This window comes from Mesitornis unicolor, unplaced genomic scaffold (genome assembly GCF_000695765.1).
Source record: "Mesitornis unicolor isolate BGI_N332 unplaced genomic scaffold, ASM69576v1 scaffold38076, whole genome shotgun sequence".
Lineage (NCBI taxonomy): Eukaryota > Metazoa > Chordata > Aves > Mesitornithiformes > Mesitornithidae > Mesitornis > Mesitornis unicolor.
Genome location: NW_010190976.1, coordinates 6,468 through 26,400, shown reverse-complemented (window position 1 = coordinate 26,400; position 19,933 = coordinate 6,468). Strand labels below are relative to the sequence as shown.

At 46.3% G+C, this 19,933-nt stretch overlaps 1 protein-coding gene across 1 annotated transcript; it reads left to right on the top strand.

Annotated features, from left to right (window-relative positions):
* The first annotated feature begins 1,536 nt into the window (after window positions 1–1,536).
* On the top strand, window positions 1,537–19,595 carry DPP9 (dipeptidyl-peptidase 9). The gene is made up of 20 exons (XM_010186593.1): window positions 1,537–1,598; window positions 4,860–5,113; window positions 7,830–7,942; window positions 8,976–9,149; window positions 9,318–9,486; window positions 9,641–9,754; window positions 10,205–10,333; window positions 10,840–10,901; window positions 11,422–11,522; window positions 12,970–13,147; window positions 13,949–14,114; window positions 14,223–14,302; window positions 15,829–15,981; window positions 16,198–16,333; window positions 17,027–17,172; window positions 17,469–17,615; window positions 17,768–17,920; window positions 18,442–18,584; window positions 18,928–19,039; window positions 19,503–19,595. Exons 1-20 carry the CDS (start codon window positions 1,543–1,545, stop codon window positions 19,593–19,595), a joined length of 2,679 nt encoding a protein of 892 aa, XP_010184895.1. The 5' UTR covers window positions 1,537–1,542.
* The last annotated feature ends 338 nt before the right edge of the window (window positions 19,596–19,933 follow it).

Genomic DNA, 19,933 nt, shown 5'->3' with positions numbered 1-19,933 from the left:
GCGGGGGGGGTTGCTCTGTCTCCTGGGCGGTGGGGGTTGCTCTGTCCCCTGGGCTCCCCCCTCTCCCGCTACCCCGTGGCCCGGCCTTCCCTCTGCAGCAAGGGCAGGAGCTCCCTGTCTGGACACAGAGCTGGACACGGGCTGCCCGCAGCCTTTGCCAGAGCTCATCCTTCTGCACAGAAATCCCCACCGGTTTATTCCACTCTCTGTTCCTTTTATTTTTGGAGAAGGAGGTCTTAAAGCTCCCAGCCATGACAGGGACACAGTTTGTAAGGGCTTCTCTAGGTGACTGTGTTGCTTTGGCTCTTCCTGAATGCAGCAGCAGGCCCCTCGGGGTCTCACTGACAAATGACTGTCATGATTCATGCCGGGTTTCTGATCTCTCTCGTGTCTGTTTTATTCGGTTTCTTTTCCTCTGGGTTCAGCACTGGAGAACGTTATTGTTCCTTTTCTCTGTGAAATGTGTGAGCTGTGCTGGGTGGGATGAGGGTGAGGTGTTCCTCTGAATCATTAAAATCACAGAATTGCTGAGATTGGAGGGGACCTGAGGAAGTCTCAAGGCAGGGGCAGCTGTGAGCTTAGACCTGGTTACTCAGCATTCCTCAGCATCCTTCCTGTTGCCCTTGGTGCTTGCATTGAAAATTGCCCTTAAATTACTGGATGCTGCTACTTTGTCCCTCTCTGTTCTCTGCAGTTTAGGAACTTCACTGCTGGCACTTCTTTGTGACACTTTGTCTCTCCTGTTCCTCTGCGAGTGTGGTTTTGATGGAGAAATGGCTGTTTGGGCAGACCAGGGGCCTTGGCAAAAGATAGTGGCAGGTCTGGGGTGTGTCTGTGATTCAGAGCTCTCTTGAAGAGGAGACAAAGATCTTTGTACTTTAACGTACCAGAGTAGGGAGGACGGTAGAGAAGGTAGCGCCTGCTTACACTCGTGGAAAATGGGCTGTTGTGGTGAGCCAGGGCTCCTCCGTGGCATCAGGAGGCAGAGGGAAGCAGCAGCCTGGCTTGGAAAGACAAATGTGGGTTTTATGTCCCAGGTGGGACCGTGACGCTATTGGTAGTGGGGCTGCTGACCCTCTGTCTGCCTCCTTATGGTGTCCTTTGTTTGACTCTTGCCTGTAAGCATATGGACCAGAGCTCTGTTTTCTCAATTCTTAGTACCTGATACTTGAGAGAATTTCAGGGTTTTTGGAGGGGAGTGAAAGGAAGGGTCAGTACTGAGGAGTCTCAGCTTTTAGGCAGAATTTTGTAAGAAAGAAAGAGGCAGGGCACGGAGTTCAGAGAGTCCCATTGTTCAGGTGAAGAAATCTCTCTCAGATTTATCTGTGCTGTTAACATCCAGCGTGTGCTGGCGGAATGACTTGGACTGTGAAGTTCAAACCAAGGATTTTGTTTGTGCCTCCGCGCTCAGCTGGAAATGTGACCTAGGGAGGATGCTTTTATACTGCCCATGACAGGGGAAACTGCAGTTACATGAAATTTGCTTTTTTTTTCCCCTCTTCCTTCCTAGTTTCCTGTCCTGCCCAGCTTGCTGAGTAGTTAATGCAGAAGATAAAGAGGGTTCGTCTGGAAAACGAGACTGCAGGAAGTTGGAGAAGGTACGTGTCCCAGTTACTGCCAGGGCTTTTGTCGATCTTTAGGTTGCATGGGACAGAGCAATAATCACCTCTTGGAGTGGGTGAGCTTTCTGAAAAATCCCAAGTATAGAATTCTGCCTGGGGAGCTCTGTGTCGGTGGGTCAGGAAGTGACTCAGGAAGATGATTTGTTTCACCAACTTCCAATTCCAAGCTTTACGGTTTTTTTTTTCCTATGCCGATGTCCCACCTGCACTTGCTTGTTGTCTTCACATGTGTTCCCTCTGAAGGAGGGCTCGGTGGATGTGGCCCTGGTCCGTCCAGCCTGGCCAGGCAGGGCAGAAAATGACCTCCAACGGGGAGCTGGATGTTTTGGAGAGTGGGGTCAGCAGTGCCTCTGCATCACAACTGAATCATCAGAATCAATGCCTTGGCAAGAGGATTGTGAATCTCAGATGTGCTGCATCGATACCAATGTTTCAAGACCATCTAAGAATAAGGTGGTTAAAATTGGTGCCTTGATCCAACTCACCTTTGAATACTTTCATCCCAAAATTCACCCTGCAGTTTCAGTTGGATAAGTTACTCCTTATACTTGTTTACTTACCTATATGGCATTGCCAGATATTGCTACACTTTGTCCAAGACATGGCTGCAGCGATGGATGAAGCAATTGGATTTTGTTTTTACTCTGTATCATATCAGGACCTAAGCTTTGTGCGGCTCCAGCACACTCCAGCTATGATGGGTACCTCCCAACACTTCCACGTAACTTTGCTTGATGGCCACTTTGTTTTTCCAACTGCTCCATTCCATTCTAGTGTCAAAATCACCAGGATAAAAGCAGTTCCAAGCTAAAAGTTGTGACTTTTACTTCCCTAGCGAATCATAAAATCATAGCAATACAGTCTGGAAGGGGCTCCGGCCTTCAGTTCAATTTGGGACAGTTACTGGTATTACATTTGTGGGCTGTTTTGAGCCTTTAAGGTGCAACTTTCCCTCATGAGGAGTCAGGCTGGCTGAGTAAGATGGTTTCACCGTCTGGGTGAGAGTAACCTAAGGGTCAGGCACTTTGAGCCAAAGCCAGATTATTTTAATAGACTGACTTGGCCTGCAGTGGGATTGGGTTGAGAGAATTGTACTCAGTTTGTGGGGTTTTGTGGTCTTCCTGTCACGTGTTTCTGATAGGCAACATTTCTGCCCTCAGATGTGAGTTTAGTTGCTGTAATGGAGACCCTGGATATTGGCAGTAGAGGCCACAGATGCTCTTGCAGTCTTAGAACATCCCGTCACGTTCTCTTTTGTGGTTTCACTTGGGCTTCCTGCCTGGCTTTGATTGGAAAATACTCTTCTTTATTTCATTTTCAAACTGTGGATTTACTGCTGGGCAGTAGGTACCTGCAGGTTTATTTCAGGAGCTTGTTCTCATCTTATTATTCACACATTCTGTACAATTTAGGGACCTAACAGCTTGAAGATACAGTTATATTTACACCCCCTGTACTGTGTGCCTTTAGTTTGAGGAAGTCCAGATGTACTTTGGTTTAGATTTGCTCATCTCCTGCTGTAGTTGCATAGGAGGTCAAACCAGGTGAGAACTTCCTCTCAGTTTGTTGGAAGATGCAAGCTGGTGGGAAATCCTCAAGGAACGGTCAGGGTTCTCCCAAAAAAATGGGAGATGGGCAGAGACGAGTGGCTTTTTGTGGTGATATAAATAACCATCCTTCTCCTTTCCCCTGATTCTCTCTGCTGGGAAGGGATTCATTGTGCATCTTCACAGAATCACAGAATGTCAGGAGTTGGAAGGAACCTCTGGAGATCATCCAGTCCAACCCCTGCCAGAGCAGGATCACCAGACCAGGTCACACAGGAACGTGTCCAGGCAGGTCTTGAATGTCTCCAGAGAAGGAGACTCCACAGCCTCTCTGGGCAGCCTGTTCAGTGCTCTGGCACCCTTACAGTAAAGAAGTTCTTCCTTGTTTTCAAGTTGAGCCTCCTATGCTCCAGCTTGCTCCCATTTCCCCTTGTCCTGTCATTTGACATTACTGAGAAGAGCCTGGCTCCTTCCTCCTGACACTCGCCCTTTCCAAATTTATAAACGTTAGTGACGCCACCCCTCATCTTACAGAGGCTGAAGTCTTCAAGATTTGGTTTATGTGCAATTCTTGCTTAATCCTTCATCTCCAAAGCTGCTCTCCTGTCAGGATGCAGGTCACTGTCCCAGATGACAGACAGCATTTAAGAAATACCTCATTTGAGAATGAAAATCTTGGGGCTTTGAGGACAAGGCCTTTTTTGGTGTAATCCTTAGTCACTGGTTTGCCTCTTGCTGCCTTTGACACAGCATCGATTCATGGAGCAAACTTCTCGCCTAATTTTTCAGTAAACTGAAGTCCTGAAATTCTTTGTAATGTTCTTCCAGATACCCACAAAACAACTGAAATGTCCTAGTGGAGGGAAATTTGGCTTCTCAAATAGGGTGACAAAAACTAGTTTTCCTAGTCCTAGGCTCATTCTTGCTTTGCAGTAGATTACATCAGTGACCTTGGGCAAGTCTTCTAGTCCACCTCTCCTCAAATTAACATTTGCTGGAGTTGCATGTGGAGGCGTTTTTTGTAGACTCTCATTCAATAGCTGCTGGCCTGGAAATGCGTGAGGAGTGCATGCCACATTTGGCAGGGCATGACCAGGGTCTGTGAGTGCCCCCTTCTTTCTGTTAGCAAAACTTGTGCTGTTTTCTTCCTGTTTTATCATCTCTCCTACTTCTTTCCTCTTCAGGTAAGTGAGGTGGTGTGCTCGGGCTTAAACTTCTCTCTCTAAGTGACGAGCAGGGGTTCCTTTAGGGCAGGAAGGGGACTTCACTTTTGTAGTCTTCCAGAACAGAAGTTTATGTGCCTTTACAATAGGTCATAGCTTTGATGATTTATCCATCCAAATTCCTGGGGTGGTTTTCCATTGAGTCAAGCTGATTTTCTGCCCCAGAATCTGCAGCTCGTACTTCCTTTAACAGCTTGTTTCTAGAGCTAGCCCTGGGAGAGTGAGGTTTTTTTTCTGAGGTTAATATCTTCATTTGCAGGGCTTGATACAGGATGAGAAATGGACTTTTCCTTTCAGTACATCGATGTGTGTTTAAAATGTAATTTTAGAGTGTGGAGAATTCTAGGATGTGTAGTTTAAGGAGTCCCTCTTCTCTTAAGCTTGTTGCATGCTTAGAGCTTTCTCTAAGTAACAAAATGTGCCTGCTTGATTTTGTCTTAATTCTCTCTCTCAACTCCCTCCCTCAGTTTCTTGTCCAGTTCTGAAGGGGAAGAGAGGATGACTGCAGTGGACACGCTATCAGACAGCTCTGAAGTGGTTGAGATGGAGGATGTGCCTTCCCAATTCCAGGTGCAAAAGCATTCTTGGGATGGGCTGCGTGACATTATTCATAGCAGCAGGAAGTATTCGGGCATGATAGTCAACAAAGCTCCCCATGATTTCCAGTTTGTCCGGAAAACAGAAGAGTCCAGCCCGCACTCTCATCGTCTTTATTACCTGGGTAAGCCAGCATGCCAGCCACCGGGTGTGAATATGTTACGGGAGAGCTTCCAATCCAAACAGGCGAGGAAAAGGATGGGAGGTGTCTTCATTTAGGAGATGGGGGAGCTGAGATTGTGTAATATTGCTCAAGGTTTGCACATGATCTATAGCAAAGCCTGGAACTGAGCAGAGACCTCTCCAGTCCCAGACACACGCTTCAACCACGTGCTTTAGTGATGAGGGGAAGTGTTGGCTTGCCAGACCTTGCAACGGAGGTGTGAATGCAGTGTCCTTTGGCAACCCAGGTCCATCCAGGTGATGGGCAAGAGAAGAGAAGTTCCTCAAACTCAGGACTATCTTGTGCCTCTGTAGCTTAGGAGAGATTTGATTTTTTTGATTGATTAATCAGACGGACTTTCCAAGGAATTTGCTGTCAGTAATTACTAATTATTTATTGCAAGTTCTAAGTATTAATGGTGAGGTGGTGGTGTCTCCCTGCTTTAAGTACCATGTAGGCAGGATGCTTTTGAGAGTAGGGGGAGGTGGGAAAAAAGCTTAGGTGGGAATGAGCTATTAGTGGTATTCACAGGGAAATACCCTCTTCCTTACAGCAGGATTGAGACAACAAAATGCTGTGTTGTACAGGTCCCTCATTATAGTTGGAGCCACAGTGTAATTAGTGACAGAGTGGTTGGATTTTAGTAACTGGATAATTTTGTGGTTGGTAACATGGGAAGCTTTATAGACTATAAAGAGTTTGTTGTGCTTTGGGGCATGAGCTGATTGTTACTGGGCCAGTAATGAAATTGCCTGATGTGCAACTCTGCACAGCTGACTGCTTCCCTGGAGTGACCCTGCTTTTTTCCTCCTTTTTTGAGTTGCTGAGCATAGGTCACTGTAGGACATAGGATGCTGGATTTGAAGGACTGATCTGTTTTGTCATCAAGCAGCTCCTGAGTGCCAATGCCTTGATTTTGTTAGAGTTCCTCGTAAACTCTTCTGGCACAAGTGCTACTGTAAAGGGCAGTATCCAGAGATAACATATTTTTCTTGTTGAGTCTGAACAGTGAGACTTGATTTAAAGCTGAATGTATTTCAGGGCCAAGTTGACTTTGATATGATGTAGATGACTGAAGAACTAAGGGTCTGAGTGGCTAATTTACCAAAAAAAAAGATCCTAATGTTCCTCTATTGTGTGAAATGGCAAGCAGAGCAGTTGGTTGGTGTTCTGCATGGGTGTGACTGGTGCAGGAGCCAGAACCAGGAATGAAGATCCACGAGTGTCTTGTCAGTGTTCCCTTCCTCAAGGGAATAGAGCAGATTGAGCCATCATTTAAGATCGGTATCTGCCAGGTAATACTGGGGTGGTATTTCTCAGGCATTCCTAATAAGGGAAAAATGCTGATTCTTTTTATTGCCATAATGAGCACCTTTGGAGTTGCGTACCGTGTGCTGAACAGCTCATAAGTGTTTAACATCAGCATTCTATTACTGTCTCAATGTTAAATAACGTTTTCAAGCTTTTATGTGAATATTGAATGCCGAGGAGTAGGATGACGACTTCTGAAGAACTCTGCTGTAGAGGTCGAATACTTTTCTTCACTCAGGAGCAAAGTATAATGTCTTTTGGGGAGGAAGGCAGTACTTTTCTTGTAAATGCTGATTGATTGCAGACAGCCTGAGGTCATTAGAAAGTACTAATGTAATAAGGAGAAAGGAAGTTCAGGTCACAGCCTCATGAGTATCAAAAGTGTGTGTATATAGCAATTTGTTCCTATCTGCAGTTTTTTTCTGTTTGGGCATCTTAAATCATTCCTGGGCTTTTCCTGTAGAATTTTAAGTTATATCATGGCAGATGCTGCTTATATTAAACACCACATGCTCAGCACTTTGGTGTTTCTGTATCTCTGAGGATTATATGCTCACATATTGCTTTGCTTCCTGAGCGCTTATTAATATTTCAGTTTTAATTTTAAGTAACTGCTGGGTCAACCCACTCAGAAATCTTTGTCCTGCCCAGAACATGTGCGGAGTAGACGGTATCAGGGCACATCTTCCTGTGCAAAACTGTGATATGAGGGTACAGACAGCATACGTAGAGGGCAAGTCCGTGGTGTTTGATTTTGTTGAAACTGCCAAAATCACACGTCAGGATATTTTATTTTTCATGGTTGTTTTGAAAATCGGATAGAGGCCAACAGCTTATTTGATAATCACAGTCAAAGGCTTATGTAAAATGACGATGCAGTGTACTGTTTCACGTTGGAATGGGCTCTCTGCAGCTTCCAAGCTTTTTCTTCCCCTCTTGCAGGCTGGTGCCTTGGCCTGGAGGAGGTCGCTGTAGCAAATTTCTGGCTGAGAACTGTGGAGAAGTGATGTTGAGTCACCCGTTCAGGGAGTGGCCTTTTTAGAGTGGATCTCGGGTGTGGGTTGAGCGGTCCACAGAGAGGAAAGTTGGATGTAACCGATTCTGAAGAGGTGTTTCAGTGTAAAATCTTGCTTATAGAAATTTCTAAATAAATGAATATCTAAATGTAAATAACTTAAATAAATCTATATTTAAATAATATAGATATAATTCTGCGGTTGAACTGATTGCTGCTTGGGAGTGTCAGCTGGTAAAAGCCTCTGGGTGGCCCCGACCCCCCCGTTATAGTTATTTTATTTTTGCCCTTGGTCCTCTCTGTCCTGGCTAACTAATCTTAAGTAGGATGATGCTTTTGTCCTCCTAATAGGAATGCCATATGGTAGCCGAGAGAATTCCCTTCTTTACTCAGAGATTCCAAAAAAGGTACGGAAGGAGGCCTTGCTACTCTTGTCATGGAAGCAGATGCTGGATCACTTTCAGGTAAGCCGGAGCTGACAGTGTTTGGGAAAACTGACTGATGTTGTGGGACTGGTATAGTGGGTAATTCTTTGTTGAACTGTGAGGATAATAACATGGCAGCATAGAAGACAGAGAATGATATTGGTAGGAACGTTTATTAAAATTTGCTTTGCTTCATAATGCAAAATATTCACTCGTGTGGGCAATGGAGCTGGCAGAGTGCAAAACAGCAGTTGATGTGGCAAGCAAAGGGCTGACCTAGCAGAGAGGGCTCTGTAAACTCGCGTGTGGCCTACCTCAGATTATAAACTATCAGGACAGCACACCTTTCTTCTGGGCATCTTCTCTGGGCTCTTGCCATGCTTGTTGGATTGCCTGCCTGTTTTCTTTCCTGCTTTTAAGGAAATCAGGGAAAGTTGAATTTAAACTGCTGGTTCTGCTTTACACACTATTGTGAGTGCACCAGAAAGGAGGTGAATTCTCTGCTCCCCGATTTCAGTATCTTGATGTCCTTTGTCACTAACGGCATTGATGAAGAGAGTGGAGAGTTTTGGTTTTTCTTTCCTACTAAAAAGTTTCCTGGTGGAAAATAATTCACCTGTCGTGACCCCATTTGGAGTGCTTAGTCCACTTCAGGGTAATTCAAGATCCCCGGAAGAGCTTTTGTTTGCAGTGTCTGACATGGAAACTGTTTGTGAAGGCTGTAGATAATGTAATTAAGTTAATTGATTACACCTGATTTGCATAAGCAGAGCAAGTGCAGCCATCTTCAGTGCATGCTGAAGTGCCAACTGCAGAAATGATAGATTCTCAATTCATCCCTCTACGTAAGGGAACTCTGGGGCATGAGGTGGGTTTAGTCCTCCTCGGCCACACATGTTGCCTGGAGTACAGAGGTTATGGACCTGTGTGGTAAGATTGCTGATGGATTTTGGCTGGTATATTGTATTTTGGGTATGCACAGAAGATCTGGTGCCAGTCTCAGAGCATTCCTGTTTTCTGAAAGTTCCTCTCCTTGCAGATTCTTTCAGACTTTCCTTTCCTTCACTACTAGGCAACCCCGCATCATGGGATGTATTCTAGAGAAGAGGAACTCTTGAGGGAACGCAAGCGACTTGGTGTCTTTGGTATAACATCTTATGATTTCCACAGTGAGAGTGGCCTATTCCTCTTCCAGGCCAGCAACAGCCTCTTTCATTGTCGAGATGGGGGCAAGAATGGGTTCATGGTGAGTTTGTTAACCATTTTATGAATATCGTCTGAAACAGGCTTAATAGTTTTGGTTTGGAGATGGCTGTACATCTGCATCTGTTTGGTTATGGTCGTTTCTCTTGTGTCCTGTCATGGCAATGTTTGCCCTCATTTCATGGGCTGATCTGTGTCTCTGTTGCTGTAGGTGTCTCCAATGAAGCCTCTGGAGATCAAGACTCAGTGCACAGGGCCACGAATGGATCCCAAGATCTGCCCTGCTGACCCTGCCTTCTTTTCTTTCATCAATAACAACGATCTGTGGGTAGCAAATATTGAGATGGGAGAGGAGAAGCGGATGACATACTGCCATAAAGGTAACTGGTGCTTCTTGCCAGATTCAAAAGGAAGTTTTTTCTGACAAATTCGGGCTGGAAGGGCTCATGTCTTCATGGCTTGTTTCTTATGAGTACATTCTTCTTTTGGATCATGCTTTTTTTAAGGACATGTAAATTTTTTGTTCCTCTCCAGGCTTATCCAACGTTCTCGATGACCCCAAATCTGCTGGTGTAGCCACTTTTGTCATTCAGGAGGAGTTTGATCGGTTCACGGGTTATTGGTGGTGTCCCACAGCTTCCACAGAAGGTCAGTGTTTTACTTAATAAAATTCTGACACTGTAACTGCTGCCAGCCTCTGCTATCAATGATATTTTGAGCAAGGTTTTCCTCTGGCCTGTGTTTGGTCTGTTTCTGGGGAGGCCACCTGAAGGAACAGAGAGGTTGTGGAGTCTCCTTCTCTGGAGACATTCAACACCTGCCTGGACGCGTTCCTGCCTGGACCTAGTCTAGGTGATCCTGCTTTGGTAGGGGGCTTGGACTGGATGATCTTTCAATGTCCCTTCCAGCTCCTAATATTCTGTGATCAAAATGCTGAGGGATTATAATTGTGCTCTGAGGAGTATTTGCAGGTGGTCGCTGGGAACTGCAGCTGTACAGATGTGCACTCTGTTGCACCAGTGTACTGCTGCAGTGCTCCAGGCAAGTCAGAAACAGCTGGAAAACACTGTGGCAAACATGCTTACTATCTGTTCCTAGGTTCAGAGGATTTAAAAACACTGCGGATCTTGTATGAGGAAGTGGATGAGTCAGAGGTGGAGATAATTCACGTTCCTTCACCTGCCTTGGAAGAGAGGAAAACAGACTCCTATCGGTACCCCAGGACAGGTAAGTGAAATACTGCTGGGCTGCTAATGCAGCTCTTGACTCCTGCTGGCGGAAGCAGTGGAATTTGTGCTATAAATTTTGGATGACTAATCTGGGTACTTACTAGGAAGTAGAAAGTGGTTGTAAATTTGAGGCCTAATTGAGTCTCTGAGCCCAAAATCCACTTCAAGAAAGGAGTGAGATTTAAAATTCAGCTTAAATAAAAGGATTGCTGAGAAAATTGACTATATTTGGTGGCATATTGTGGAATACATTTAGAATCAAAGTCTTTCCTCTCCCTCCTGAGAACATGCACAGCCAACTAGGCAAGGCAGAAGCAAACCTTCCCATACCCAAAATGACTCGTGATTAGTGATGTTTGTTCATATGCATAATTGGGTATTTGTACATTCACGCACAGCCATTTTAGTAGGACTGGGATCAGTTTTTCTCTAGAAGTCTTATTGTGTATAGCCATGGAGTGTTCCAGTTGGTCATCTTGGTCTTCTTTCACTCATTCTCTGCAGGCAGCAAAAACCCCAAGATTACATTGAAACTGGCAGAATTTAAAACAGACAGCAAGGGTAAGGTAAGTGGTAACAACTCAGAGTGGGATATTGCACAGGAGGGTGGACTGCTTCTGAAGCTCCCTAGAATTAAGACAAGGTCACTAAGAGATAATGTTAGCCTTTGTTTCATCCTGGTTCTATAATGCGTTTATCCAAGAATCAGTAAAAGTTTAAAATAGTGAAAAGTATTGTTCTGGTGAAGGAGCAGCTGGGAGAGGGGAGGGAAGTGAGAAGTAGGATTACCCTGGTATACCGCATTGTCAATAGTAGAGCAGGGGAGTTGAAGCCTGATCTAATCCTGGGCTTCAGTCCCTGGCTGTAGCCTTTTTTCTATGGCTGAATGCCAAACCCATTTTGCTTTGAAGCTTGTTTTTCTGTTCTCTTCCTGCCATTTGTAGAAAGACTTGCTTCTCCTGGCCTGACCCTTGCTGATGCTAGGGTTAAATTTCCTTATTTTCCCATTCCACTGAGCTTCCACGGGAGGAGGTGAGGAGGTCTGGTAACAGTCTGGTTTGATATTGGACCTTCCTTTTGCTGCAGATCGTGTGTGCTCAGGACAAGGAGCTGGTGCAACCCTTCACTGCTTTGTTTCCGACTGTGGAGTACATTGCCCGTGCTGGATGGACCCGAGATGGCAAATAGTACTTAAGTTTTTCTTCCAAACTAACACTGCCAAGGGCTTCCTTGGCAGAACTATTGCATACCCTCAATGTGCTTTCTGTTGTTTTCATGACCTGCTTTTAAAGCCATGAGTGCCAGAAATGGCATATGAGCATTTGGCTTCTTCAGTGCTACAACATCCTAAAAGTAGGAATTGATCAGCTGTAGACCAGAGTGACAAGCTGTGGGGTTTAAGTCAGAGCCACAGCCGCAAGGTTAAATGACACCAATGTATTAAGCAGGCAGATGTAGGAAATTCTTCTAGGTTGGAGATGTTTAACATCAGTACAGTACGCTTTCTGCTGAAAATAAGAATGTACTGTAAGCCGTTCTGTCATTGTTCATTGGTGCGGTTCGTGATCAGTGCCAGTGGTCAGTCTGCATGGTGTGAAGCCCTTTGTGTGGTGTGTACAAGGGGAAACATTGCTCCGTGACCGCTGCGCTCCCGTAGCTCGCTGTTGCTCCAGATGCAATACGGAGTTTTGTGCTGGCCAGCCTTGCCTGAAGAGTTACAGAATTCACACCTATCTGACTGGCTTGAAATTTTTACCCTCTTAATTTTTACCCTCAAAAGCTTACTTGACTGTTAACTTGTTTCTGTCCAGATCAAGCTAAGGTGACTTAGCTGTCTTTGAAGATTGCATTCTGTAACTTGTCATTAATTTTCTGCTCTGGAAACTAAATTCATACAGCTTTGCAGAAGGTAATCTCATAGGTGCTGCTTATGTTCTGCACCAGAGCTTATCTAAATGTGCTGAATCTATCAGTTCATGAAATCCAGAGTCACCAAGATACTAGGGAGAGCTGACTCTTTTGAAAGTCTGTCTTAATGCTGAAACTTCCCTTGATGCACTTCCAGGCCTTGGGGAAGCCGCACTATGCAGTGGTGGCTTTCCATCTGTCATGTTGAGAGGCCTGCAGTGCAGCACCGCTTCCAGTGACTCTCCTTGGAGAGGAACAAGGCTGAGACTGAAGCGACTCCTTCACTTGGCAGTTTTCTTAGGTCTGTGCCTTTCCCCGCTAGTGCAGCGTGCAATGAGGAAGCTACAAATGGATCACTTTAAGAGTGATCGCTTGAGCTCATTAGGAGCTTGTTAGAAAACAAATGGTGCTTCTTGATGGAGGGGCTGTGCAAGAAAGAGATAGGGTTGTGTTAGCAGTGCTCCCTTGGAATAGAAACTGGCAAATCTGTCAGACATCTCATCTGAACGATACCCCTGTGAAATACCAGAGATGTCTGGCAATACATGTTTGTTGGCAAAGCTTCCAGCAGATTAGGAAGCAGCAATGATGAGAAAAGCTTTGCATTCAGATGCTTAAATCCTTGCTGCCAGCGGACGAGGGGGAGGAAAGGGTTGCATGTTCTGAGTGTTAGAAAGGGACGTCTATTTTGTGGTACTGACATTCACCTCCAACTTTTTTCCCCAGTGCCTGGGCTATGTTCCTAGATAGACCTCAGCAGCGACTGCAGCTAATCCTTCTGCCTCCAGCCCTCTTTATTCCAGTACCAGAAAATGAGGAGCAGCGTGCTGAATTTGCCAAAACTGTGCCAGAAAATGTCCAGCCATTTGTGATCTATGAAGAAACCACTGATGTGTGGATAAATGTAAGAGGCTCAGGGCTGGGAGGGAGAACGCAGGCTGCCCCTTCCTTGCCCACAGTCAACCATTTTCATGTTGGCTGGGTGTCCAGTTTAGTTCATGCTCCAGCGAACTGCTTTGCCACTCGTTAGTGCTAGATTTGGTGTTAGTTCAGGAGGGTTGATAAAGCCATGAGGAGGACTTACATGAAGTCAGCACTGGAAGAGATCCAGATCTTGCCATCTCCTTGCAGTTGGAGCTGCTGCTGTTGTTCATTTAATTCTTGCTAATTAATTCTAACACGGGCACTTTGGACACTGCCATTTTTGGGTGTGACACTACCATTCTTTTGTGGGTATTTTATTTACAAGATTAAATGGCTTCTTGAAGCATGAGCAACCCTAATCCGTGGAATTTCTACTTATTTAGATAGATAATGAACATACGGGACAGGAAATAAACTTCAGCCTCTAAGATGAAACATCTTGGTGCTGAAGTGACAAAGGGGCCTGGTGTTCACACTGTGGCACTCCTAAGGTGCTGGAATAGCAATCACCTTGTAGGGCTCACATAGCTGAAATGTCTGGCTGAGAGGCAAGACTGGTGCTGGTTTCAGTGGTAGGCATGGAAAACCCAGAGCACGTGGTCTCCTATGTGGGTCCAAAGTTCTTGTGGTAATAGGAAAGTATGGAATGGCTTTTTCCCACTCTGAGATACTTCTTCCTTGTCTTTCCTTTGAAAGCCCAGTAGTTTAGCACTGATTCCCTTGGCTATGTCTCTGCTTTGTCCATACAAATCGCTCATGGGTCTTTTGCTTTGTGTGACAGGTTCACGATATCTTCTACCCTTTCATCCAACCGGAGGGGGAGGAGGAGGAACTCTGCTTTATCCGAGCCAACGAATGCAAAACAGGTTTCTGCCACCTCTATAGAGTCACAGCAATCCTAAAGCAAGGCAGCTATGACTGGGTGCAGCCATATGTCCACAGCGAGGGTAAGAGCTGCGCTTTGTCAACATTTCAGCTTTGAGAGCTCCCTCTCTGATTTGCTTGTGTTGCCTTTTGGGGAAGGCAGTGATTTATTCTCCTGTTCTTTCTTCTAGATGATTTCAAATGTCCTATCAAGGAGGAGATTGCCCTGACTGGTGGGGAATGGGAGGTGTTGGCAAGGCACGGATCGAAGGTAGGGGTTATTTTTATTCTGTCCTGCAGTGTAACAGCTCTGCGTTGTCTGCCCGCAGTCCTGCCCTACGCCCTCTGTTACGCCTGGGACCAGCAGAATGACTTAAGCTTCATTTTGTTTCTCTTTTTATTGCTGCCTGTGCTTTCCCCAGAAGTGCTGTAGTGCAGTGCACATTGAACTGATTGCCTTTTTAATCAGACTTCAGGTAAATCCCACAAGTGAGTCAGGCCATGAAAAAGGACACAAGTCTAAGGCTCAGGAGCAACAAAGAACTATTTTGTAGAGAAGCTTGGGATTGCTGCCTTTGCCGAAGCATTTTAACCCCAATGAGTACTTGCGAATTGGAAATATGTCCTGGTGCTTAGAGTGAACTCTTGGTCTCCAGCTGATCCCTCAGTAGAGCCTTTAGGAAGAAGGCAGCTAGGGAGTACAAAGCCATTTAGAATATGGAGAAACTGTGTCTGTTATTGGTTGCAGAATAGCCAGGAATGATTTTCTTATTAATCTTGTAGAAACCTAGTTCCATTTTGGCTTCAGGAATTAACTCTGAGTCTGATCTTTAACACTCCCAGATGATTTCTGTCAAAATAAAGACCTTGTCTGTTAATTTCCAATTAATCTGGATTTTCACTTCTCGCTTTTAAAAAGGCCTACAGCTCCATGCATTTGGTTTCTGCTGCTTTTCCTCAAGCTGCAATTAACCTGCTGTCCCTCCCCGTGTGGATTCTCGCTGTACATGCTGTTGGTTTTGGCCACAGCTCTTCCCTGCATGTGCTACAGCTAAAATTGTGTTAGTAGCAATTATTTTGATGCATTTGTTGCTCCGCGGGGCTCTGCCTGGTTTTCCCGGCCAATTGAGTTGGATATTTTTTTCCCTTTGCTGTCCACAGTGGTCTTCACACTGTGGGTTAGCCAGAAATAGCATTTGGGCTTCGGCATTTGGAAACTGTAAGGTGGAAAACAGCTCAGTTACTGTTGCTGCAGCAATGCAGTATTTAAAAGCTGTTGCCTTTATTCCTGGATTTTAGAAGCAACTTTATCTGGAGATTAAAAACATTATTTTAATGTGGCTTGAAGTTTGGTTTTGTCAGAGCTCTTGGACTGATCTTTCCACAGATGAGAATTCATTATCGTGATTGCTGTAAAAAATACACTAATACCTTTATAATCCAGACGCACTGTGGGAAGATGCCATATTTAAGCACAGAATCTTTCTAGTTTGACCTGTGGAGAACAGGGCCCAACTTTTCATGCTCCTTAGCATGCAAATGCTTTGAGTCTCAAAAAAGCCGAGTGAGCGCTTTTGGTTACTTCATCGGACTCTCTACAATTCCCTGTAAGTGCTGTGTGTATGTTCCCCAGCCTGTCACATCAACAGGCGTTGTGTGCGGTCCCTAATGCCGTGAGCAGTCTGTCATGGTCTATTTGTGTTTGAAGCTGACTCTGCCTGGGGCCTGACTGTTTGAACTGGTAAAGGAGCAGTGGTTGTCATCCTGCTGTCACTGAGCCCTCTCTTCTCTTTGTAGATCTGGGTCAATGAGGCTACGAAGCTGGTGTATTTCCAAGGCACGAAGGACACCCCATTGGAGCACCACCTCTACGTAGTCAGCTATGAGTGTCCTGGAGAAATTGTGCGACTCACTACGCTGGGCTTCTCCCACAGCTGTTCAATGAGCCAGGTTGGTTGTTTCTTAGATACAAGACACCCTCTGCTCCTGACTGGCAAGGATCCTAACTGGGAATGGTAATGAATCATGACCAGTAACGAGTCCTGAGGGCTCCTTTGTCTTGTTTGCTTGAGAAGTGGGAGCTCTTGTCTGAGAACCGCATGGAGGAGATTAGATGTGGGAAATGAAAGACCTTGCTCCCCTGACTCTTCACTTTTCCATCTGCAGAACTTTGACATGTTCATCAGCCACTACAGCAGCGTGAGCACCCCGCCTTGTGTCCATGTCTACAAGCTCAGCGGCTCCGATGATGACCCACTCCACAAGCAGCCCAAGTTTTGGGCCAGCATGATGGAGGCAGCCAGTAAGTGCCGTAAGACATGCTAGGTTATGTCTGTGATACTCTTCCTACTAGCTATAGCCAAAAGTGATGGAGAAGGAAGTGGCTCAAGTAACTTGATTGTATAAGGGAAAACTAATTGTGTTATTTTGGGGGGAGATACGCGTGGTGTGCATCTTATCCAGGAAATGGTATATGGGCTTTTAAGATGTTGTGTTTCATGCTTTGAGTGAAAACAGTGCTCCAGGGTGTAGTATTTCGATGGCTGTGGGTTTAGTGTTCATGATTTGTGTGAAGAGGGGCAAGTGTCTGGGGTACAGTGACTACTTCACACCAAGTCTCTTGGCTCTAAAGACCTAGATACAGCTCACAGCAGCACCTGAACCCCTCCTGCAAATGTTTTCTCCATTTTTCCTGTCCTTGTTCTTAACCTTCCCGATCTTTCCGTTGTGGCCTGCCATGCTTTGTCAGAGGATCCCCACTGATGGTGTTTCCTTGGGAGATCCCTTCACTCTTTATATGGCCTGTTGCCCTGTGCACAGATGGAGGCTGTTTGTTTCCCAGTGAGAGGCTTCTCTGAGAGGCATTGCAAAGCCTTGGTGTGGTTTGGTATTGAAAAGCCCTGACTGGGGTCAAGTTTGAACAGAATGAGCTTGTTCAGGAGGGGCAGGAGGCACAGCCTGGTGCCAGTGACTGTGTTGTCACTTCCTTTTGCAGGTTGTCCCCCCGATTACATCCCACCTGAGATCTTTCACTTCCACACTCAGTCAGATGTTGAGCTCTATGGAATGGTCTACAAACCTCATGATGTCCAGCCTGGGAAGAAGCATCCCACGGTGCTCTTTGTGTATGGAGGCCCTCAGGTAATAATCCAGATTAACTGCTGGTGTCAGGCGCGGGATTGCAGCCCAGGGCAGAGCTCTGTGTTGCTCAGTCATGCACCAAGACTTATGCTGTGGTTAGCACTGAGCACTGGACCCCTGCTCTGACCTCTGCTTCAAACCTTAGATGATTTTTCCAGCATTTAGCCTGATTTGCGTGACTGATAGTTCTGTTAGTGGCTGCTGTCCAGCTTGGGATCTTATGCAGTGGGACAGACAGAGGAAGGTACTGGAAGGCAGCTGCTCAGCACTGAAACTTCTCTTCCCTACTCCTGCAGGTGCAGCTGGTGAATAACTCCTTCAAAGGAATCAAGTACTTACGGCTAAACACGCTAGCATCCCTAGGCTATGCTGTGGTGGTGATTGATGGAAGGGGTTCGTGCCAGCGAGGACTCAAATTTGAAGGGGCCCTGAAAAACCAAATGGTAACGTACTTTTGTCGATGAATCTCTGCTCGTTTGCTCTTTCTAAGGCTGCCTGGCTGCACGTTTCCCGTGTGAGTGTTGCTCTTGTCTTTTCTGTCTCAAGTTTCTAGACTTAGAAAGTCACTAACTTGAGGTTCCTTGTTGCCTTTTAGGGTCAAGTGGAGATAGAGGACCAGGTGGAAGGTTTACATTATGTAGCAGAAAAATACGGGTTCATCGACTTGAGTCGGGTAGCCATCCATGGCTGGTCGTACGGGGGATTTCTCTCCCTCATGGGTCTTATCTGTAAACCCAATGTTTTCAAGGTAAGTCTGGGTGTGGGGCTGTCATTCTGGGGCATTTGGCTTTCTCAGCTTCTGTAATTCTTGGCATATGGAGCTGGCTTTTTTGCTTGATGTTTCTGATGGATGAGTGAAAATGTCCCTCAGTCCTGCCTGTAGCTCCTGGCTGTGAGGATGGGATCTCTGGGCTGGGGTAATTCCCTCTGCCAATGGAGGACTTAGCCAAGCATCCAATTATATGATCGACATGCTATTCCTGATCCCCTTCCCAAGTCCCCAGCACAGTCTCTGGATCATTCCACAAGTCTCTTGAAAAGCAGAAGCCTTTTAATGCTGATATGCAGGAATTTGCCCCATTGTGACCATAAAAGGAATAGCAGGAGGAGGAATCAGGGTTTTATGTGGGATTTTGGTAGAAGAATCCTGATCTGAGTGACAGGACAGTCCAAAGCCTGTTTTTCCTGCCTCTTTAGGAAGATGGGAACACTTGAACTCATTAGCACGTGATAATTGAGGCTGTCTCCTGCCACCTATTTGTTTGACAGATTGCTATAGCAGGTGCTCCTGTCACAGTTTGGATGGCATATGACACCGGGTACACTGAGCGGTACATGGATATCCCAGAAAACAACCAGCAAGGTTATGAGGCTGGCTCTGTGGCATTACACGTAGAAAAGCTTCCCAACGAGTGAGTACCGTGGGGTTGAGTGATCTGCTAAAAACCTGCTCCTGGGTCCTGCCTGGTGCTACCACAGGCACCTCTGCTGCATCCCAGAAGAGTGGATGGATTCTGATCCTGTTTAATTTTAACTCATGGCTGGTTGCTGCCTGCTGCAGCAAACTGGGGCGTTGGACCCCCAGCCCCTTTGGCCAAGGAGGGGTTGAGGACCAAGGCCATGGATTTACGTCGTCCTCACTGCCTGTCCATTGCTCAGTTGTGGCTTGATGACTGGCAACTCTTTCCTCAGATCTGCTGCAGAGGGGGTTTTTTTTTGTGTGGTTTCTCATCTTCTTTCTCATCCCATCTCCAGGCCAAATCGTTTGTTGATCCTCCATGGCTTTTTGGATGAAAATGTGCACTTTTTTCACACCAACTTCCTGGTATCACAGCTAATCCGGGCCGGCAAACCTTACCAGCTGCAGGTAGGAGGAACAAGGGTTAAGTGGAAATGTCTCTTAAATCTGGAAATACTTTTCTGCTGTGTGTTCTGGGGGCGAGAGAAGGTGGAGGCAGACGCTCCCTCATCTGGTTGCATTGTGGATGACAATAAATGCCCAGTTTGACTCCAAGAGGTGGCCGGGAGGTGGCACTGTGGCTGCTTCATTGCTGGCAGATGTGGCCTGTGTCTAAAAGCATTTGCGAGCAGGGATCCTGCCCTCAGGCCTGGAACTTTCCTTCTCCCCTGCACTGTTGCTTTGTCCCTTGGCTGGTGGCAGCAGAGGTGAGAGTGCAGTGAGGGAGCAGGGCTGGTGTTTGACACCTTCCCTGGCACCAATTTGTCCCATGGAGACTGGGTTGAGGGGAAGAAGGCTGATGTGAGGGAGGGTTGTCCATGCTGAAGGAGCTGCTCCTGGCTAACTACGCTGTCTCTCTGTTTCTGCACAGATCTACCCCAATGAGAGACACAGTATTCGGTGCCCCGAGTCAGGAGAGCACTACGAAATCACGCTGCTGCACTTTCTACAAGAATACCTCTGAGAGCACAAGCCTCTGCAAACTGGACACTGATGGCTCACCTTCCCCCTCCCATGCCCTGCCATGACCGCCTCCCTCCACAGCCTAATCCAGAGCACAAATGGCTGCGAGCCCAGTCTGGGCTGGGTGACCCCTCCCCAAGCGAGGAGGGAGGGCGGAGGGCACCTTCCCTTTGGACAGTGCCACCTTCTTTCACTTTCCACGCTGGAGGCCTGCCTCTGCTCGGCTGCTCGTCCTCCTCCTCTCCTCCGGCCTGGCTGTTAATGCTTTTTTTGCTGCTACTCCCTCTATCCTGGGAATCAATGGACAGTGGTCTGTCTCCTGAGGCTGAGGTTTGTGTC